This window comes from Salvelinus alpinus, chromosome 17 (genome assembly GCF_045679555.1).
Source record: "Salvelinus alpinus chromosome 17, SLU_Salpinus.1, whole genome shotgun sequence".
Classification (NCBI taxonomy): domain Eukaryota; kingdom Metazoa; phylum Chordata; class Actinopteri; order Salmoniformes; family Salmonidae; genus Salvelinus; species Salvelinus alpinus.
In genome coordinates this window covers 13900133-13920036 of record NC_092102.1, presented here as the reverse complement: position 1 = coordinate 13920036, position 19904 = coordinate 13900133, and the positions used below count along the sequence as shown (strand labels likewise).

Genomic DNA, 19904 nt, shown 5'->3' with positions numbered 1-19904 from the left:
AGCGGATTCGATTCCCGGGATCACCCGTATGTAAAAAAAAAAAAAGCACTCGACTTGAAGTCTTCTCAATGGCACTTTACATAACAGTGTTGTACACGCTCACAACAAGTCTTACAACGCTAAATACCGGTGGCCTTAGACAAGCAGCAGACAACTTGTTTACAGGCAAACTGCCGCAATGCACAAGAATAATTTGAGAAGTTACACACTATTTATAGATCACCAAATTCAGGAAGTTGAAGAATTTTATGAGAAATCTTCAAAGAGCTATCAAGTTGCGGTGTTACACTCCAGAAGTAGGATGCTGGATTCTTTGTGAGTCATCACACAGTGTGTGTGTGTGTGTGTGTGTGTGTGCTCTTTCTCTGTTCTCATTGTTAATACTCCCAGCAGACCTAGCCGAGTAGAGATGTTGTCGTTCTGTTACTGCATGACATTAACTAGACCTCGTTTCTGGGGAAACCGTTGTCAGGGAAACTGAGAAGGAGATCGCCGGAGACAGAGAGCCCGGAGACCCAGGTAGATTGTAGATAGGATATGCTCTTTACTTTAGTTATGGGGTTGCGTGAGAAAGAGAGAGGGTGTGTGTGTGTGTGTGTGTGTGTGCGTGCGTGCGTGCGTGCGTGCGTGCGTGCGTGCGTGCGTGCGTGCGTGCGTGCGTTTCAGGCGAAGGTAAGAAGTATATAAGCGTTGAGCCTTGGTAGTAGGTCCTATGTGTTACCAGCTGAGCGCTCTATAAAACACACTGACCACGGCACTATAAATTGTTAAATTATTGCCTATAAAGCAACCAATAGCTTTGCTCACATAATATCCATTCTAAATGAAACGTGGAGCCAGGGAGACTTTGACCAGCGCCCTGCGAGATGTCTCAACTTAAATCTCCACGTTGACACTAAAAACCTCTCAAGTGTAGGAATATACATTTTTTGGGGGTTGGTTGGAGACACTTAATCTAGAATTCACTCGCTCTGCATTACTTTCTCTCTCTCTCTCTGACGGAGATGTGACCGTCAGTAGTTTACTGATCGTCAGCAGCAGATACAAGTCATTAGGTCTACTAATGTGCAAGAGAGGAAGTATGTTCAAGTGCCAAACCGTTCCAATATCCACACTACTATATAATAAAAACATGAACTGGAGTCTGCTGGCATTCCAACTGGACCGTTGCCGGAACATCCGAATGCTTATTAGAATGTCGGATTGGAGTCTCTGGTTTACTCACTCTCAGTGATGAGCTGGACCTCGTTGGAGACAGCGGTGCCCAGCTCGTTATCAGCGTAGCAGCTGTATTTGCCCTGGTATTGGCTCATGGGTCCTGACCCTGCCCCTGTTGTCATGAAGGTTCCGGAACCCAGAGACATCGACAGGCCCGGGTAATTGGCTGGGATAAATTCCACCCCGTCCTTTTTCCAACGGAACCTAAGAGAGAAAGAGAGACAGACAGACAGACACAGAGAGAGATACACACAGAGAGAAAGAGAGAGAGAGAGAGAGAGAGAGAGAGAGAAAGAGAGAAAGAGAAAGAGAAAGAGAAAGAGAAAGAGAGAGAGAGAGAGAAAGAGAAAGAGAAAGAGAAAGAGAAAGAGAGAGAGAGAGAGAGAGAGAGAGAGAGAGATAGCGAGATAGCGAGATAGCGAGAGAGACCACAGACAAAACACAGAAGAAAGAGTTAAAGCCACAATGTGACATTTACACAGTCTGGCCCTGCATTCCACTTTGTTTGACAAAGGAAGAGGAAAAAGTTAAAGGGGAGGGAGTTGGAGGCTACGTCCCAAATAGCACACTATTCCCTACACAGTGCCTTATGGGCCCTGGTCAAAAGGACTATATAGGGAATAGAATGTCATTTGGGATTTAGACTGAGTCTTATACAATTGTGATATTCATATTTTGCTCTGCAAATTGAGGTTTTTCCACTTAGTAAAAGTAGAGACATTAAAAGAGATTCAACGGGATCTTCAGCACTTACAAATTCGTAGCATGTTGTACTAAGTGGATGGCGTTTCACACAATTGTGACAATTTCCGGGGACCTGTTTTGGCTCGTCAGCACTACTTAAAAAACAACTGGCAAAAATGATTCAAAACCTTTATATGGCATCTTTAAGAGGCATATGGCATCTTTAAGAGGCAGTCCCTTGAGGGCAAGAATCTATTTGTCCCTTGTTAGTGTGACTGTGGGGCGCTGCGCTCTCATGTAATACTGATGTTGCTCCATAGCACCTCCAGATATCTGCTGTGCTGCAAGGATACAGGGACATATCACGTCCCGTAGAAAACATACCTGCAATTAAGACGCCATAAAAGGGGGAGGGATCAAATGTTGCAGTTCAACTGCAGTCAAGTGGGGTTTGCCGTTATTTTTCTACATAACCTTCTGTTGTTGACATGGTGAAATCTCAGAACTAAATCATGAGAGACTACAGAGATAAAGACTGCAGAGACGGTGCGCGTGTGTCTGTCGAAAGCAGTGCCATTGTATAGTAACTAACTCTGGAGGAGGGTTTCCTGATGCTTCGCAGGTCAGGAGGATGTCTTCAGCACCGAACACGGTGATGGACTCAGGCTGGGTGGTGATCACCGGGGGCTTTTTGACTGCGGAGGAGACACACACAGAATCAATCAAATGTATTTATTTTAGCCCTTTTTTTACATCAGCAGGTGTCACAAAGTGCTGTACAGGAAACCAGCCTAAAAACCTCAAACAGCAAGCGGCGCAGATGTAGGAGCACAGTGTTCATACATACACTCACACAGTCGTACACACACACACACTACATAAACAGTGTCTGGTAGCAGTCAGTGTGTGATTTACACAGAGCAGTGCTGCCGCCCTGTCCCTGACCTGCTGTGGTCACATGATCAGCCTCTGACTCACCACAGAGCCATATAGACACTACCTCACCGTAGAGAACCTTCACACGATCTCATACTGTACCCACAGACACTGCCACAGTTCTGCCTATAGGTCTTAGGTCAGCTCTCCGAGTAGAGCCCACTGTGCTGCTTACATCAGGGTTTAAACCACTGACTAGAAACCCCAGCCCTGTTTAAGCTAGAGATCTCTGGTGTTTGCATGGGCTGCGTCTCAACCCAGCACTGTACTATAACCCCTGTGTTGACTACCTCTGACATGCACAGACATCCGCAGGGGACGGGAGCACACAGTCCTGATGCCAGTAGTCCTAGTAACTAGAGCCCACAGCTTAACTGTGCTACCTATATTCGGACTCTCACAGAGGTGAATAGCCCACTGGCCAGAACCCACAGACTTACAGCCACGCGCAGGGACTGTCTCACGGAGAGACTTTTAAGAAGAACAGTCATTTGATTTCCAAGTATCACTGAAACTTAACGGGGAATGTATTCATTCATATCAATTCAAAATCCCCCCCACGAGAATAGACAAAAATATAGGCTGAGAGAAAGAGAGAGAGAGAGCACTGCAGGGAGAGAAAATGGTTGAGATGAGAGGAAAGTGAGTGTTGTATGAATGCAAATGAGACACTCGTGGAATATATAGTGGAATATATCGAGAAGAGAGGGCCCCTTGGGGACAGAGATATTCCACTTTTCTCTCTCTACTGTCTTACTGTACTGTTACATCCATAAACCACCCGCTCATATCAGACTCATTAAATCCTCCATACTAAGGCGTGGTACAGTATTATTAAAGCGCATGTTCTTCGTCCCAAATGGCACCCTATTCCCTATGTGGTGCACTACTTTTGACCAGGGCCTATGGGAAATAGGGTGCCATTAGGGAAATATAAGTACCTATTCTATACATTCTATATTCCCACAGGTTTTATGTCTGCTGTCAGATTTTTTGTGTTCAGGTTTTTGGTGTGTGGCCTGGACATCTGCAGGGAATGGAGGGAGCAAGAAGAGATGGAAGGAGAAACGGAGGGAACGTTAGAGAGGAGAGACGGAAAAAGAGACAGAGGGAGAAATAGGTAGAGATGGTGGGAGCAAATTATTAAAGGTCAAGGACAGGGAGGGAGACAGAGAGAGGGAGAGGGAGAGGGAGAGGGAGAGGGCGAGGGAGAGGGAGAGGGAGAGGGAGAGGGAGAGGGAGAGGGAGAGGGAGAGGGAGAGGAGAGAGAGAGAGAGAGAGAGAGAGAGAGAGAGACAGAGACAGAGACAGAGACAGAGACAGAGATAGAGAGAGAGACTTAGATGATAGATTCCCTAGTGACAGAGGTAATAAGGCTGATCAGATTTGTGTGGAAGCTGCTGCAGGCGCTGCAGTGCTCCATTATTGGAAGAAGCACAGTTAGGTTACACTTGTTTTAGTGGTTACACTTGTTTTAGCGGTTACACTTGTTTTAGCGGTTACACTTGTTTTAGTGGTTACACTTGTTTTAGCGGTTACACTTGTTTTAGCGGTTACACTTGTTTTAGCGGTTACACTTGTTACACTTGTTTTAGCGGTTACACTTGTTTTAGTGGTTACACTTGTTACACTTGTTTTAGCGGTTACACTTGTTTTAGCGGTTACACTTGTTTTAGCGGTTACACTTGTTTTAGCGGTTACACTTGTTTTAGCGGTTACACTTGTTTTAGTGGTTACACTTGTTTTAGCGGTTACACTTGTTTTAGCGGTTACACTTGTTTTAGCGGTTACACTTGTTTTAGCGGTTACACTTGTTTTAGCGGTTACACTTGTTTTAGTGGTTACACTTGTTTTAGTGGTTACACTTGTTTTAGCGGTTACACTTGTTTTAGTGGTTGCACTTGTTTTAGTGGTTACACTTGTTTTAGTGGTTGCACTTGTTTTAGTGGTTGCACTTGTTTTAGCGGTTACACTTGTTTTAGCGGTTACACTTGTTTTAGTGGTTACACTTGTTTTAGCGGTTGCACTTGTTTTAGCGGTTGCACTTGTTTTAGTGGTTGCACTTGTTTTAGTGGTTACACTTGTTTTAGCGGTTACACTTGTTTTAGCGGTTACACTTGTTTTAGTGGTTACACTTGTTTTAGTGGTTACACTTGTTTTAGTGGTTACACTTGTTTTAGTGGTTACACTTGTTTTAGAGGTTACACTTGTTTTAGTGGTTACACTTGTCTATTATTTCCCTCTCCCTTATACACTTGTTTATTTTTCCCTCCTCTCTTTTATACTCTCTTTTAAGCCCCACTTTCTTTGATCTGACAACACTAGTCCCATTTTAGAGACAGGCGTGCCTCTTTTCCTCCATCTCCTCTTAATTCCCGTAGGTATCACCCTCCTCCGGGAGGGAGCAAACAAGACTCTGGCACATATAGACTCACTGAAGTGAAGAAGCCACAGTGACGCTAGATTCATTAAGGTGCAGTGCCGATGGTTTGTATTGTGAGCTGTGTGTTTGCAGGAGTCCTGATCATCTTCCTCATCGTGAAAGTGTTTACTGTAGGGCTCTTGCTGCACTTCTACAAACAGAAATACCACACATCAAGCAGAAGGAAGTGAAACACTTACATTCATTTATTTGGTCTGTTAGTCCAGAGCGGCAGAGCAGCAAGAGAGCGAGGGAGAGAGAAAATGAGAAAGTCTGTTAGATAGTCAACACAGTCTGGCAGGAAATGACAGAGAGAGGAAAAGACAGACAGACAGAGTGCCTGGACTTAGCTACCGCACAGTGCACATCAGCACGTGCTCTCACTTGCCCTGCAAATTCCCCATTTCAAAATGGGATAATTGATGATTAAACAACAGTTACCACCCATGGGCTATAAAGCTAGTCGAGCGCAAAGCTAGTCGATTGCAATGTTCGGTCAATGTTTTTGTTGTTGTTTGGCCGATGAATTCAGATGTGGATGGTGTATTGATTGTGGTGACCGTATCAGTGACTCTCACTGACATTAGAGAGGCTCATTAATTCAACAGGAGACACCTTGACCTTTAACAATCCCCGCAATCTGGTCCTCCCCCCCTCCTCTTCCTCCTCCTCCTCTTCCTCCCCCTCCTTTTCCTCTTCATCCCGCTGTTACTATTCAACCTGCCTCTCCTCCTCCCCCTCTGATTCCTACACTCCTCTTCCTCCTCATCATCATAACCCTTCTCTCTTACTGACACCTTCATTCTCAGGGGGAGCATTAACGCTTGTATGGGTGTATAGGAGTGATACGTGTGTTAGAGTGGGTGAAGGTCTGAGTGAGTCATTGATCCATGACTTAGATGAATAACAGAACAACAATAGCAGCAACAAACATAATTCTTCGCACTCGTTTGGACCGGGGCCCGTAGGGTTCTAGTCAAAAGAAGTGCGCCATAAAAGGGAATACTTTGCCATTTAGGATGCATCCACAATTCTTCCTCAAAGTCTGCTATTAAAGCAAAGCTGTAGGACACTCCGAATCAATTTCCCTGCAGTCCCACAAACTCAGCTGTTTTTTAATGCTCGGATATTGCGTTGAGTGGGAGGGGAGGAGACAACTCTGACCCATCGCCTGCCTTCTGTGTGTGTGTGTGTGTGTGTGTGTGTGTGTGTGTGTGTGTGTGTGTGTGTGTGTGTGTGTGTGTGTGTGTGTGTGTGTGTGTGTGTGTGTGTGTGTGTGTGTGTGTGTGTGTGTGTGTGTGTGTGTGTGTGTGTGTGTGTGTGTGTGTGTGTTCGTGCGTGCGTGGATTTGCGCCTGCTTTTTCCTGTTGTATAACTCAATTCCCTGTTGAATTACCCTGGCCCTCCAATCCATAATTTGATTTGCACTAAGGAAACCAGATGAATAGAATAACTAATAAATTCGTTGAGGTAATCAATTCCAAAGTAAATAGACAAAGTATGCATACAATATAACCACAGACTGAACGCCCAAAACCTCATAACCACATTGTTAAAGATGCAGATAGAAATGCCATGGAAAGAACTTAGAATCCAGTCTGCTCTGCTCTGTACACTACATTTCTATCTGCAATACTGATGAGTGTGACGACCTAGTGAGGACATCTCAGTCATTATTTGACATTATTATGAGCAGCGACTGTTCAAGTACATTGACGTGTGAATTAAGTTAAGGTGTACTCACAGTTGGGAGGTATGTGTATAGCTGCTTGGCTGAGCTGAGGAGTGTGGGATAGGAGGAGGGAGAAGAGAGGGAGAAGGAGGAGGGGCAGAGGAGTGCGTCGCCCCCTACTGCCAACCTGCTGTCGCTGCGTGCGAGGCATTGCTCACTGTCCCATCAAAGTCCCACCTGCTCAACACACACAAAACGCACACAGAGGGCAATCTGGACACACTCCTGCCGAGCGAGCGTGTGTATCAGCCTCTCGCTCTCTCTCTTTCTCTGTTGTCACGCCCACTCTTCCTTTTCTTCTACCTTGTTTCCTTTTGCTTTCAGCCTCTCTCTCTTTTCTCTCTCTCTCTTTCGCTCAGGTCCACGCCCTCCTGCTGTCTTCCGTCTGAAAGATAAAAGAAGGGGGGAGCAGGGAGGGAGGAAAGGAGAGGGAGGGGCATGTGTCAGAATGAGAGACAAATTACCCTGCACCATGTGGTCAAAGACTAGAGAGAGCCAGGCAGAGAGCTAACACACACACACACATACATGCACACAAACACACACACACACACACACAATAAATAAATAGATGAGCGAGACCAAACATATTCATTTCTATAAAGAGAACTAGCAGTAAAAAAAAGCAAATTTAGGTAATTACAATGGTTCTTCCATAATGGACAGTGGTCAGCCAGAGAAACAGATGGAGTCAACCCCGCAATACGAGGGAGAACTAACAGACAGTCCAAGAGACCATATGGAGCAGAGACAACAGAGGTAGATAGATGAAGCGTCACATCCGATAATAGACAGAAGACGATTAGCTAACTAAAAAGGCATTTGTAATTAGACAACGTCTTGGAGCTCTATTAAAATGTGAAGAACTCAAGTGTCTAGGCTACGTCTGTAGCTGTGCGGTGACAAGCGTGTGGTAAACAAGAAAACAGAAAATAAAACAGAACGACATGGCTAATTGGCAACGATTTAGATCGAGTGGTTGAGCTCTATTGAAAGACTCAAGACTAACCTCCCTGATTGTGATGGTGATAAGTAGCTGTTAAAGATGCTATCATCAGTCATGTTGTGGAGGCAAGGAGGCCACACAGTCTGTCCATCTGTACCCTCGGCAGCCCAGTAGGCCCACACAGAGCCACAAAGCGTGGCCTACTTTCCACCGGCACCACAGTCCACTGACTGATTGTTGAACTAGGCTCAATAGGAAGTACAATAGATTGTTGGATTGTTATTTGCTACAGTACAACAGTACATCATGACAACGGAAAGGCACTGAGAGACAGGAAACAATAGCTAGAGAATTATAGGGAGACATTGGCCTTGTTACCAAGCCAGGCAAAATCAATGGTGATAAGAGCAGCTGCCAATATTGAAGAAGAGTTTTGGCTCTACACACAACAGTCTGTGTGTGTGTGTGTGTGTGTGTGTGTGTGTGTGTGTGTGTGTGTGTGTGTGTGTGTGTGTGTGTGTGTGTGTGTGTGTGTGTGTGTGTGTGTGTGTGTGTGTGTGTGTGTGTGTGTGTGTGTGTGCGTGTGAGAGAGTGTTTTGGCACCTACAACCCACTGTTAGCTGGCAAAGCCAAACTAGAGTGATGGGCGACCTTGGGGAGAGGGGGAAGGTTGGAGGGTGGTACAGAGAGAGGGGGCGAGAGGAAGTGAAGGAAGAGAGGAGACGGGGGGAGAGAGAAAGAGAGAGGGCAACCCAGCACGAGGGAGAGGAGAGAGGAGAGGGGGAAGATGGTGGGGGGAAAAAAGAGGGGGATGGACGAGAAACAAGGGATGCAAAGGAATAGTGATTAGTATTCTCTGTTATCTTCTCCAGCAATGGCTGCTGGTCAGTCAGTCACACTGACGCAGACGACGGGCTCCTTGTAACAGCCGCAATGGTATTAATGGAACGGTATCAATCTAACACACAGAAACCATGTGTTTGATACCACTCCGTTTCAGTCGTTACAATAAGCATGTCCTCACATTTTTCCTCCCACCATTCTCAACTGACACGATTCAACAATATCTGGCAACCAAAGAAAAAGACTAGGTAAAACATTTCAGGGATTCCAAGCACTAAGAAAATAACTGAGAAAGAATGGACTCAACAATATCTGGGAAAGGTGGTAGAAGGAGTGAAAAGCATTTTAGCGATTCCAACTCCAAACTCTGAGAGAATACATCTAAATCAACTGAGAAAGACTACGTTTAAAATAAGAGAAAAACAAATAGAAGTGAAACACACCCAATGAGCCAGTTTAAACGAATAACATCAGTGATAAATGGTCCATTAGAGAGTCACTTCACCTATCAGACCTACAACAGCTAGGGAATGACAGAGTGGGTGGAGGAGAGGAGGGACAACGGGGGGAGATGGGAGGAATGGAGGGGTCTGTTTGGGGAGGGAGTGATGGGAGGTGTGTGTGGTGGGGAGGGGTGCAGTGTGTGTGTGTGTGTGTGTGTGTGTGTGTGTGTGTGTGTGTGTGTGTGTGTGTGTGTAGGAGAGTATTGGCTCTACACACCACTGTTAACTGGCAACGCCAAACTAGATAGATGGGTGACCTTGGGGAGAGTGGGGAGGTTGGAGGGTGGTACAGAGAGGGGGGGGGGGAAGAGAGGCTAGAGAGAGAGGATTTGAAGGAAGAGAGGAGGAGAAGAGAGTTCTGTTCATGAGGGAGAGGAGAAGGGGAAGATTATAGGGTGGTAAAAGAGGGGGTGAAGGAAGGGGGTGTGTTGGGGAGGTGGTGTGATGGAAGGTGACAGCTGTGACGGTAAACCCCCTCCCTCCTCCACAAAATCACACACCAGGTCTCCCAATCAATGTGTGAACTCTCTCTGCTGTCATGCACACACACACACACACACACACACACACACACACACACACACACACACACACACACACACACACACACACACACACACACACACACACACACACACACACACCTCTCCTCTGTCAGGCTGTGTGATATTAGTACTGGCTGATCAGAGTGCCTCTCATAGGGGGGTTCGGGGGCCCAATTACCAGACGGGCTAGTCTGGGCTGGCCTTTAACAAATTCCATTAGCACAGGATGAATGGAACAGAGCAGAGCTGGAACTGCTGTGGGTATTAGTACAGACACACAGCCTCAGAGACACACAGTTAACATGATAAGGTGTCGCTGAGAGGGTGCTGAGTGGAGCGCCCAACGATGAATGCCACCGACGAACTGCATGCGGCTGAGCCAGGGCACTTCATTGCCAAGTAAACCCTAACACACACACACACATCTCTAAACCGAGAAAGACACACACACGGCTGACAACACAGATAAAGGGGCATGCTCCAGTAGGTCTCAGTCAGAAGGCAGGGCCTAATAGTAGTGAGTACATAAAGGCAGTAAAGGGGAACACTATAATGGGTTAGGTGGGCAATTGGAGGGGGGCAGAGGGGAAGGACGGGAGAGAAAGAAGGGAGGCGTGTCATCTTCCCGAGTAATGAGACTGAACACTGAGAACTCCACCCAAACACGCTGCGATTCCACACAGACGCACTTCTCCTTCGCTTTGTCTCTCTCTCACTAGCACACACACACCTTCCACACACACACCCTGTCTAGGCTGTACGGTCACTTCCCTTATCACAGGGGTGATTGATTCTGAGACAACAGACAGATGGCTGATTTCACCACCTCTGTCAATCCCAGTGTCTCTGTCTGACTTTCTGCAGCTGCAGCTGATCCAATCTGAGCCCTGTTACCTGCCTCGTTGGCTCAGGGCAGAGGTCAGCAGGCACAATAGAGACTACAGCTGGGAGGTCTGGGTAACCTTAGCCGTGTAAGGGCTGTTTGGAAATCTGTTATCAGGTCTGGTGTCATCCAACTTTATTTAATCTATAGTTGAAGGGAGGTGTCATGATATAAGGCGTGAATACATTTTACGTATGGGTGGTACCGGGAATCGATCCCACAACCCTGGCGGTGCAAGCGCCATATTCTACCGACTGAGCCACACAGGACCACAATAGACAATAGAGCAACCACAGTCGGCTCACGTACCATGTAAGGGCTGTCTGAAAAACTATTAACGCCATAGGAGTCTACAGACACGTCCGATGGAGTCATCATCGATCCAACGTCATTCAATCTCTGAAAGGAGACGTCATGCTGTGATAGTCTTTCAGAAGAGAGAGAGAGAGAGAGAGAGAGAGAGAGAGAGAGAGAGAGAGAGAGAGAGAGAGAGAGAGAGAGACAGACGGGCAGGCGGACAGACGGACAGAGAAACCAGACGATGAAGATGTACTATGTGAGGGAGTGGCGCAGCAACAGTCTTCTAGAGGCAAACTGGCCACAAGCTAGCTGTGAATCAAATAATGAGGCAACAATCCAGATCAACATACATCAATTTAGTGTGACTTGCTAGCCTGATACATAATTGACGTGGCGCACTGAGGCATTTTGCTAGAGGGGAGGGGACAACACAAAATCAAAATGCCAGAGCAAGAGAGAATGTAAAGGCTATGCGATATCTACAATTAGGTCATTTAGCGGGACGCTAAAGAGCGACTTACAGCCAGCACATTCAACTAAGGTAGGCAAAGACAGCGACATCACAGTCATTCAACTAAGGTAGGCAAAAACACATCACAGTCATTGGAATCCTTGTTCAAAATAGCTGCTATCTGCAAAATATCTAAGGCATTTATGGCCTGCCCTCCACACAAAAAAAGCAACAGATAATGCATGCCAAAGCAAGTGGCAATGTATTGGCCTATACGTGCTATTTGATACAATACAATAATAATATATTGTACGCCTGTATAATTGTAGCCCTGGTTCCGACTGCATCAAGCTCTTGTCTGTGTGTTCACTCTGTCATACATTATATCTGAAATGGCGCCTCTCTGCTGTAAAAGCCAGTGATTAACATTAGTAAGTAGCTGGCAGCTACAATCAGTGGAAGCCTGTTGGCCCTGCCAGCCTGTCAATGGGCTCTCTGGGTATTGAAGCAGCATTGACAGGACTGAAGCACGTTCAACCGCCCTCTTATCAAAGACAGGATGGATAGAGGAGGGAGAAAAGAGGGAGGGAGGGGCAGATTGGCATTTATTGTCATGAATCTTGCCCTGGAGGCAGCTCTGCAGAGTGGTCACTAGCTGGCACAGCCAAAAAGTCAGATTTTAAACCTAACCCTAACCTTAACCAAACTGCTAACCCTCATGCCTGACCATAACCGTAAAATTAAGACCAAAAAGGACATTTTTGTTTTCATGAATTTTTACGATATAGCAGCTGGCCCATCTAGCGGAAATTGCTCAGTTCTGCCTCCAGGGCAAGATTCATGACAATAAACGTCAACCTGCAGGGCGGGAGGGGAACACAGGATGGAGCCATTTGAGTCCATCATATTCTGTGTATTATAGCAATAACACATATTCTACAATACAACAGCTCAGCATCCCCAAAAAATCACAGTGTTTAATAGTTAAGATAACATTTTTGTTAGCTCCACAATATGAATCTATTCACGAAAAAGCTCCTCCCTGGTTTATTTGTTACTGGCCGAAAGCTGTGCCAAATATCATGAATAAACTCACTCTTCTAAAAAATGTGAATGCCCTTAATACAGCTGATTTAGGTAGCCTATTTCAACGCAGTAAGAACTTTTAAACAGTCAGATCCAGTACCTGACCGTACTTCGTTATAGTATTCCACTTTTGTGTGTGTGTATGTGTGTGCCCCTGTGTCTACACATTTGGCGGGGGGGGGGGGGGGGTGTATGTGTGTGTGTGTGCATGTGTGTGTGTTCGCAGGTCCTGTGTCCTGTCATGGCTTCTCTTTAAATATTTAACACCTCAAGCTGTGTGAAGATGTGTAGAGGGGAGGGAGGGAGGAGGGGGAACGAAAGAGGGGATGAAATAAATGAATACCTGCCCCCCCCCTTTACCCCTCCTTGCCTCAGGGTCTGTCTGTCTGGAAAATCAAGAGAGCGAAAGAGACAGAGAGGAGGACAAAGTGTGAGGAAGGGATTTAGAATCAGAGAGAAATGGAGTGAGAGGATTAGACGATGGAGGGAAAGACGGGCAGTGAACAGGTTTGAGAGCAAAGAGAGAGAGACGGAGCGATTAGGGAGGTCAACCAACAGGACAAAATAGGAGAGGAGGGTTACGGACACGGAAAATGTTGTGGATTGGGTAGAGGAAGAGAGGAGAGGAGAGGAGAGGAGGAGGAAAGGGGGGAGGGACACGGGACATCTTGTGGATGTGGTGGAAGACGAGAGGAGAGGAGGAGGAGAGGAGGGGGGGGACGGACACGGGACCACATGGGATGGGGGCAACAGTAATTCAGGGACCCCCTGTAGAGTAAATTATTTATCACCTTCTCCTTCCTGTCGCGTCAATTTGCCCCAAATTCACCCAAATTCATAATTCATACTCACCAGCGGCGTTCGGTTCACCATGTATTTGGTTTGGTCCCCAGACCCGGACCTATACTGTACCTGCCTCCCTCTCTCTCCCAGTCTGTCTGGCAGGGGTACATTTGCCCCAAATTCATCCACATAAATAGTTCATATTCACCATATATTTGGTTTAGTGCTAGACCGATCACATGTACTGTACTTGCCACTCTCCTATCTGTCTGTCTGTTTCTCTCCCCCTCTCTCTGGCAGGGTCATGTTTAATACATGAGACTGTTGCAGTGAGACTACACTCAGAGCTCTCCGCCTGGTGAAATAATACTTGTATCACCTCGCTACCTGTGTCTACTCCTTCTGTGGCAGAAATGATGGTTACTACTACTCTGTCATGTCTTACTGTGTGTCACAGGAGGCTGCCGAGGGGAGGACGGCTCATAATAATGGGCCGGAATGGAGCGAATGGAATGGCATCAAACACATGGAAACCACGGAAACCATGCGTCCGGTGTATTTGATTCTATTCCACTCCAGCCGTTACCACAAGCCCCGTCCTCCTCAGTTAAGGTGCCACCAACCTCCTGTGGTGTGTGTGTGTGTGTGTGTGTCTGTCTCTGTCTGTCTGTCTGTCTGTCTGCATGCGTGCGCGTAGCACTAACGAAAGATAACATTAATGGATCAGATCTACTCTGTTTTTGTATGATGATTGTGGACCCAAATGGCACCCGATTCCCTTAACAGTGCACTACTTTTGACCAGGGCCCATATGGCTCTGGTCAAAAGTAGTGCACTATGTGCTAGGGAATAGGGTGCCATTTGGGACAGACTCTATCTGTTCTTCGGGTCGAACACTATAGTAGAGCCTGTCAAAGAGAGAAGAGTGCCAATTTCCTTGTCACCTTTTTAACAATCTTCCTCTCCTTCTTCTACCACTATCAACCCTCCAGATACGCGACACTAGGCTTGAAAGGTTTTTATTTTCACCCCCCCTTGCTTTCACAATACAATTCTCACCCCTCCATCCATCTCTCCATCCTTTGTCTATATTCAACACTTTGCTCTGATCTCTCCATCCTCTAATACACTCCTCTGACCAAATTGCCTTGGACAAAACTGATTCCTTCAATATCATCCAACTTTATTGGAAAGGGGGTTCCTTTACGACATGAAGAACCGACTCCAATATCTCTTTAATATGCCTGTGCTTTCCTCTGCATTTAAAGTATAACAGCAATATACAGCAATATAACATATGGCTGAAGAACAGCAGAGGTGACAGTTAAATGTAAATGAAAGGTTACAAGAAAAAAAGAACACACTCTAAATGACATATAGAAGCTCATCTACAAAACAGACCGACCAACAGTTGTGTAGATAAATAACACGGTTAGAAGCTCAACACACATTCCAGTTACTGCTGTTGGATGTCATACGGCGTGATTATATACACTATCTCTCCTCTAACTATCTCCCTCCCCCCTCTCTCATTTTCCCAATCCCTCTCTCCCCTCTAAAAGCCTGTACTCCCTCTGGCTTGTCAGGGTTAAGGGCTAATACAGGAGTGACAAAAAGCTGGAGAAAATAAAGGTTGTCAGGTGGGACCCACTTCAGCCCACTCCACCCACTCCTTCCATGTTGTCATGACAACGGGGTCTCTCTCCACATAGCAACAGCATCCCCCCCCTCCTGACTCCACATAGAAATTCAGTTATTCATACACACGTACGGACAACCAACATGCTCCCTCCCGGTTAGCAGTTATCACTCATAGTCACATGTACATGCAAGCAGACAAAGTCTCAGACACACACACACACGCACACACACTCTTTCAGTCTCTTTTACCGCTCACCAACTCGCTCCCAGACTTTCTTTCTTTCGTTCTCTCTCTCTCTCTCTCTCTCTCTCTCTCGCTGTCTCTCACCCTCCATCCTATAGTCTATACTGTCTGTCTTCACTGCAGAATAGGGGGAGCTACTGCCGGCTGGTTTGTTTACTTATTGATGTTTTCCCCCTCAAGACAATATAGGGGGAGCAGAGGAATGGAGAGAATAAAAGAAGGGATGAATAATTCAAGTGAAGGAGTGGACTCATTAAGAGAACAGTGGGCTTCAGAAAAGGAGGAGAGGAGAGGAGGATGAAAGGAGGGGGAGGAGAGAGGAAAGGAGAAGGGTAGAGGAGAGTGGGGTTGTACATGTGGACGGGGTGGACGAGGAGAGGAGAGGGGATACATGTTGAGCACGGCCTGATGGGAGAGAAGAAGAAAGGAAAGGAACAAGGGAAGAAAGAAAAGAGAAAGAAAGAAGAAAAAAACCATCTAGAAACAAGTCAATTAATCAAACAAACAAGAAATGTTGAAAAAGAAAGAAAGAAAGAAAAATCTATAAATCATGTTTCAAAAGTCATTAGATTGCATAAAAGACCTGGGTTGAGTGTACTAGTGTCTATCATGTTCCCTCCATGTATCTTTATGTATTAGCTGGTGTATCATGTCTCTCTGTGTCTTCATGTCTTTGTGTGTCTCTCTTCATCAGTATACACGGAGTGGACAAAACATTAAGAACACCTTCCTAATATTGAGTCGCACTCCCCCCTTTTTTGCCCTCAGAACAGCCTCACGCTGTATATAGACTTTCTTTTTTTCTCTCTATTGTGTTATTGACTGTACGTTTTGTTTATTCCATGTGTAACTCTGTGTTGTTGTTTGTGTCGCACTGCTTCGCTTTATCTTGGCCAGGTCGCAGTCGTAAATGAGAACTTGAACAATCCATGTCCCAATTGTCTCAAGGCTTCAAAATCCATCTTTAATCTGTCTCCTCTCCTTCATCTACACCGACGGAAGTGGATTTAACAAGACATCAATAAGGGATGATAGATTTCACCTGGATTCACCTGGTCAGTCTATGTCATGGATGTTTTGTACACTCGATGTATGTGTTATACTGTGTAGTGTGACTCCATGTAATATAGTGCATCTTAATCCCTAGACGTGTCTGTGTAGGCCTGGTGCGTATCAGCAGATCAGCTGTCAACGTGCCAGTCACCAGGACAGACAATCCTCTGGTCAGATAACGGAGAATTCTATAGATGGACACCGACATCCTTTGATCTCTGGTAGCCCTGTTAGTCGTACACTTTGGCTCAAATGGACTGGAATGTATTGGTAAGACTATCGGTCTGGGCTCTAGAGTGTTAATTGATCACGTGACAGGCCAAAAGATGACGTTAGGCGGTAGTCGGAAGGAAGAGGTAGTTAGAATAAGATCATCAGTGATCGCCGAGGTTGCTATAACGTAGATCCAGAAACAGATTCAGTCACTAAGAATGACTGTGTGTGGGGGGGGGGACAGACAAATTGTTGTGCTTATAAAAACTGGGGAAGAGCTTAATAAACATGCATGGAAATACTGTGATTAAAATGCATTGGATGTGGAGGCAAAATGAAAAGCTGTCAAGGCATGGAACAAACCAGCCATTTCCAGCCGGTGGGTCTCGTTAGTGTCATCATCAGAGAGACACTCTGGCTGGTGGCGCAAATGGCACCATATCCCCTAAATAGTGCACTTCTTTTGACTGGCGCCCTATGAGCCTGGGTTAAAAGTAGCACCCTGTGTAGGAACTAGGGTGCCATTTGGGATGTACACGCTGCCGTAGGACACGCTCCCTAATTGCAGACTGACACACCCTAGCTGCCATGGAGATGAGGCTCAACACACACGCGCACGCGTGCGCGCACACTCTGCAAAACATGAATCCAGCAAGCACATCCAGACTAAATGGCTGCTCATATGATCGGACCGGGAAACTAATGTACATGACCTGCACAATGAATGGGATAAATACAACGAGCCAGGTAGACTAGTACAGTACATACACAGTATTAAATAGGGAATATGTAAAGCTCCATACAACAGAGATAGTATGGCCCATAATAAGGTGTAGAGATACATTATGTACTGTGGAGGCCATACAGAAACCCATAACGAGCGGTGGAGACAGGCCATTAATATGTACAGTCATAGGCCAGGAAGTACAGTACAGAGAGATGGTGGCATACAGAACATCCAACCCCATCCAGTAGCCAATAACAAGCCGTAATGAGACCTACAGATAGGCCAGGACCGAGGTGGGTGGCACACTGAACAAAACAGGCCTCATCCTAACGCCTGGGCCTTTGTCAACTTTAGCCTGGGTAAATAGGAGCAATCATGACATTATGAAATTAAGCAGAAAACCCATTACCAGTGACCTTCTCTCTCTCTCTCTCCCTCTCTCTCTCTCTCTCTCTCCCCTTCCTTCACTCTTTCTCTACCTCACTCTACCTCTCCTCCTACTGACGCTTCCCCCTCTCCCTTTCTCTCGCTCATCCACCCTCTACTCTCCTTCTGTCTCTCCCTACCTCCCCCTCTCTTCCTCCCCGGTCAGAGCAAAGAGCCTAGTTGTTTGTCTGGTTCAGATGGTAACTATTTACTTCAAATTTTGTTTTTGATTCCGTTCTTAAAAAAGACACACACACCCATTGTTTGCTGACAGGGCTGGGGGGCGGGGGGGGGGGGGTTGATCCCTGTGTGTCTCTGTCCAATCACTCCATCTCTCAGAGTGAGAGAACATGAAGAGATTGGAGGACTACCCACGAGAGGAGAGAAAAGGCTATGGGAAGGAGAAGAACGAGGGAGGAGAGGGGGGGAAGAGCGAGGGAGGAGAGGAGGAGAAGAGGGAGGGTTGAGAGGAGGAGAAGAGGGAGGGTTGAGAGGAGAAAGGTAGAAGAGGGAGGGTTGAGAGGAGAGAGGTAGAAGAGGGAGGGTTGAGAGGAGAGAGGTAGGAGAGGGAGGGTTGAGAGGACAGAAGGAGAAGAGCGAGGGAGGAGAGGAGGAGGAGAAGAGGGAGGGCTGAGAGGAGGAGCTAAAGGTAGAATCAGTTGACACAGTGTCTGTCAGAGTAGGCCAGGGAGAATAGCTGACGTCGGCTTCACCGTATCTCACAGCTTTAGTACTAACATCAGCCGGACAGACAGCACAACAGTAGGAGAGAAGGAACAACACTAAACCAACCAACCAGACACCGAAACCATAAATAACACTGTAATTTACACCCCCATAACAACAGCCAAATGACACAACAGCACTCAAGGTACCGTGGTTTGGCTTATTGACATATCCACTGACACCGGTATGGCAGAAGCACATTTCAGAACAGCCATAAGGATAACCCTATGTCATTGTAATGATGCATCTATTAAGATACCTAAAGATGAGCTCTTGCATAGCATGACATGAATGTGTTATAGACATGCTATGGATATACTTCATTACCCTTTAATAATGCGGTTTGGACCTGTGATGATACGTTCATGAAATGCTTATAGATGTGTAATGAATAGATGCGTCGTGGATATATAGTCAAGGTAAATTGTTACCGCGTTCACACAGAATACCATAGAAAACAATAAGGACCCGAAGAACAGGAGCTGGAAGAGCAGTAACCAACATCACCACGAGATGAAGGACCTGTTACCTATGTTGAACACATTGGCTGAGAATTGGGGCTACAGCACTGAGCAGTGAGAACAGGCCGCGAGAACAACCAGCATTGTATAGTGTGAGTGTGTGTATGTGTAGGTTGCATGGTGTGTGTGTGTCCCCAGGGTTAGGTGATAAGTGGCCCGTGGCGTGGAACGGAACACACAGCTGCCACCGCCACCACCTGGTGTGACACGCAAGGCGCGCGCACATGCACACACACACTTGTTTCCACAGGGACCACCGCCACGCTAGACACGCCCTGAGGAGAGGACTAGGCAGGGGGACGGATGATGTCACCCCTTAAGACTGTGACCTGTAGCCTTTAACCCCTACACACAACAGGTCAGCCATCTGAGACGCTCTGAGACACCAAGGTCACGTAAGGCCGCCCAGCGGCCCCGTAATCACATCACTCTTATAGAGGCAGACCAACTATCAGCAACTACACTGGGGTGATGGGTGTGGTTTTTGTTTTCTCGAGGAATATCTGCAGGATTCTCTTGCAAATGATATCTAATCCCAGTGGGACTAAACCTTATAGTATAAAGGTTAAATAGAAAAATAATTGATGAAGTCATGCATTTTGATCTTTTCTTTCTTACCTTTAGAGAGTTAGACATTTTGGGGGGGAAATTTATTCAGTGTGAATGTTTTTTGTGTGTGTGTGTGCTTCGTATGACCTTAAAACTGCTCTATTTCACACAGCTCATTGTCAAGCATATGCTTCCCCTCCAGTTTAACTCTTGGACGATCGTACATTGGTAACATTTGCAAGGTCTAGCTAGATTAGACTTAATCGCAGTCAATTCCCCCTCAACCGCCACATGGAAATGAGCTGTAGGCAGGACAAGGTCAGGAGGAGGAGAGCTTTTCTACAACATTTGCATGGAGGCTCAGTGGCCAAACTACCAGGAAAATGACACGCACGGACAGGCACGCACGGAGACGCATGCTGTGCGGCGCATGGGCATGCCCGTCTATCTGACACACATACGCATACTGGCG

At 46.3% G+C, this 19904-nt stretch overlaps 1 protein-coding gene across 2 annotated transcripts in view; it reads right to left on the bottom strand.

The window, feature by feature from the left end:
- Nucleotides 1–19904, bottom strand: part of LOC139542197 (neural cell adhesion molecule L1-like) — a 103541-nt gene that overhangs the window by 32420 nt on the left and 51217 nt on the right. The window contains exons 3-6 of one of the 2 annotated variants that reach the window (XM_071347340.1): nt 7005–7377; nt 5461–5475; nt 2495–2597; nt 1226–1422 (exon numbers count right to left, since the gene is read on the bottom strand). In XM_071347340.1, coding sequence (XP_071203441.1) covers nt 1226–1422; nt 2495–2597; nt 5461–5475; nt 7005–7143 — 454 coding nt within the window. In that variant the 5' untranslated portion in view covers nt 7144–7377. The remainder of the gene's footprint in view (nt 1–1225; nt 1423–2494; nt 2598–5460; nt 5476–7004; nt 7378–19904) is intronic. The other variant, XM_071347341.1, reaches the window with a different exon arrangement.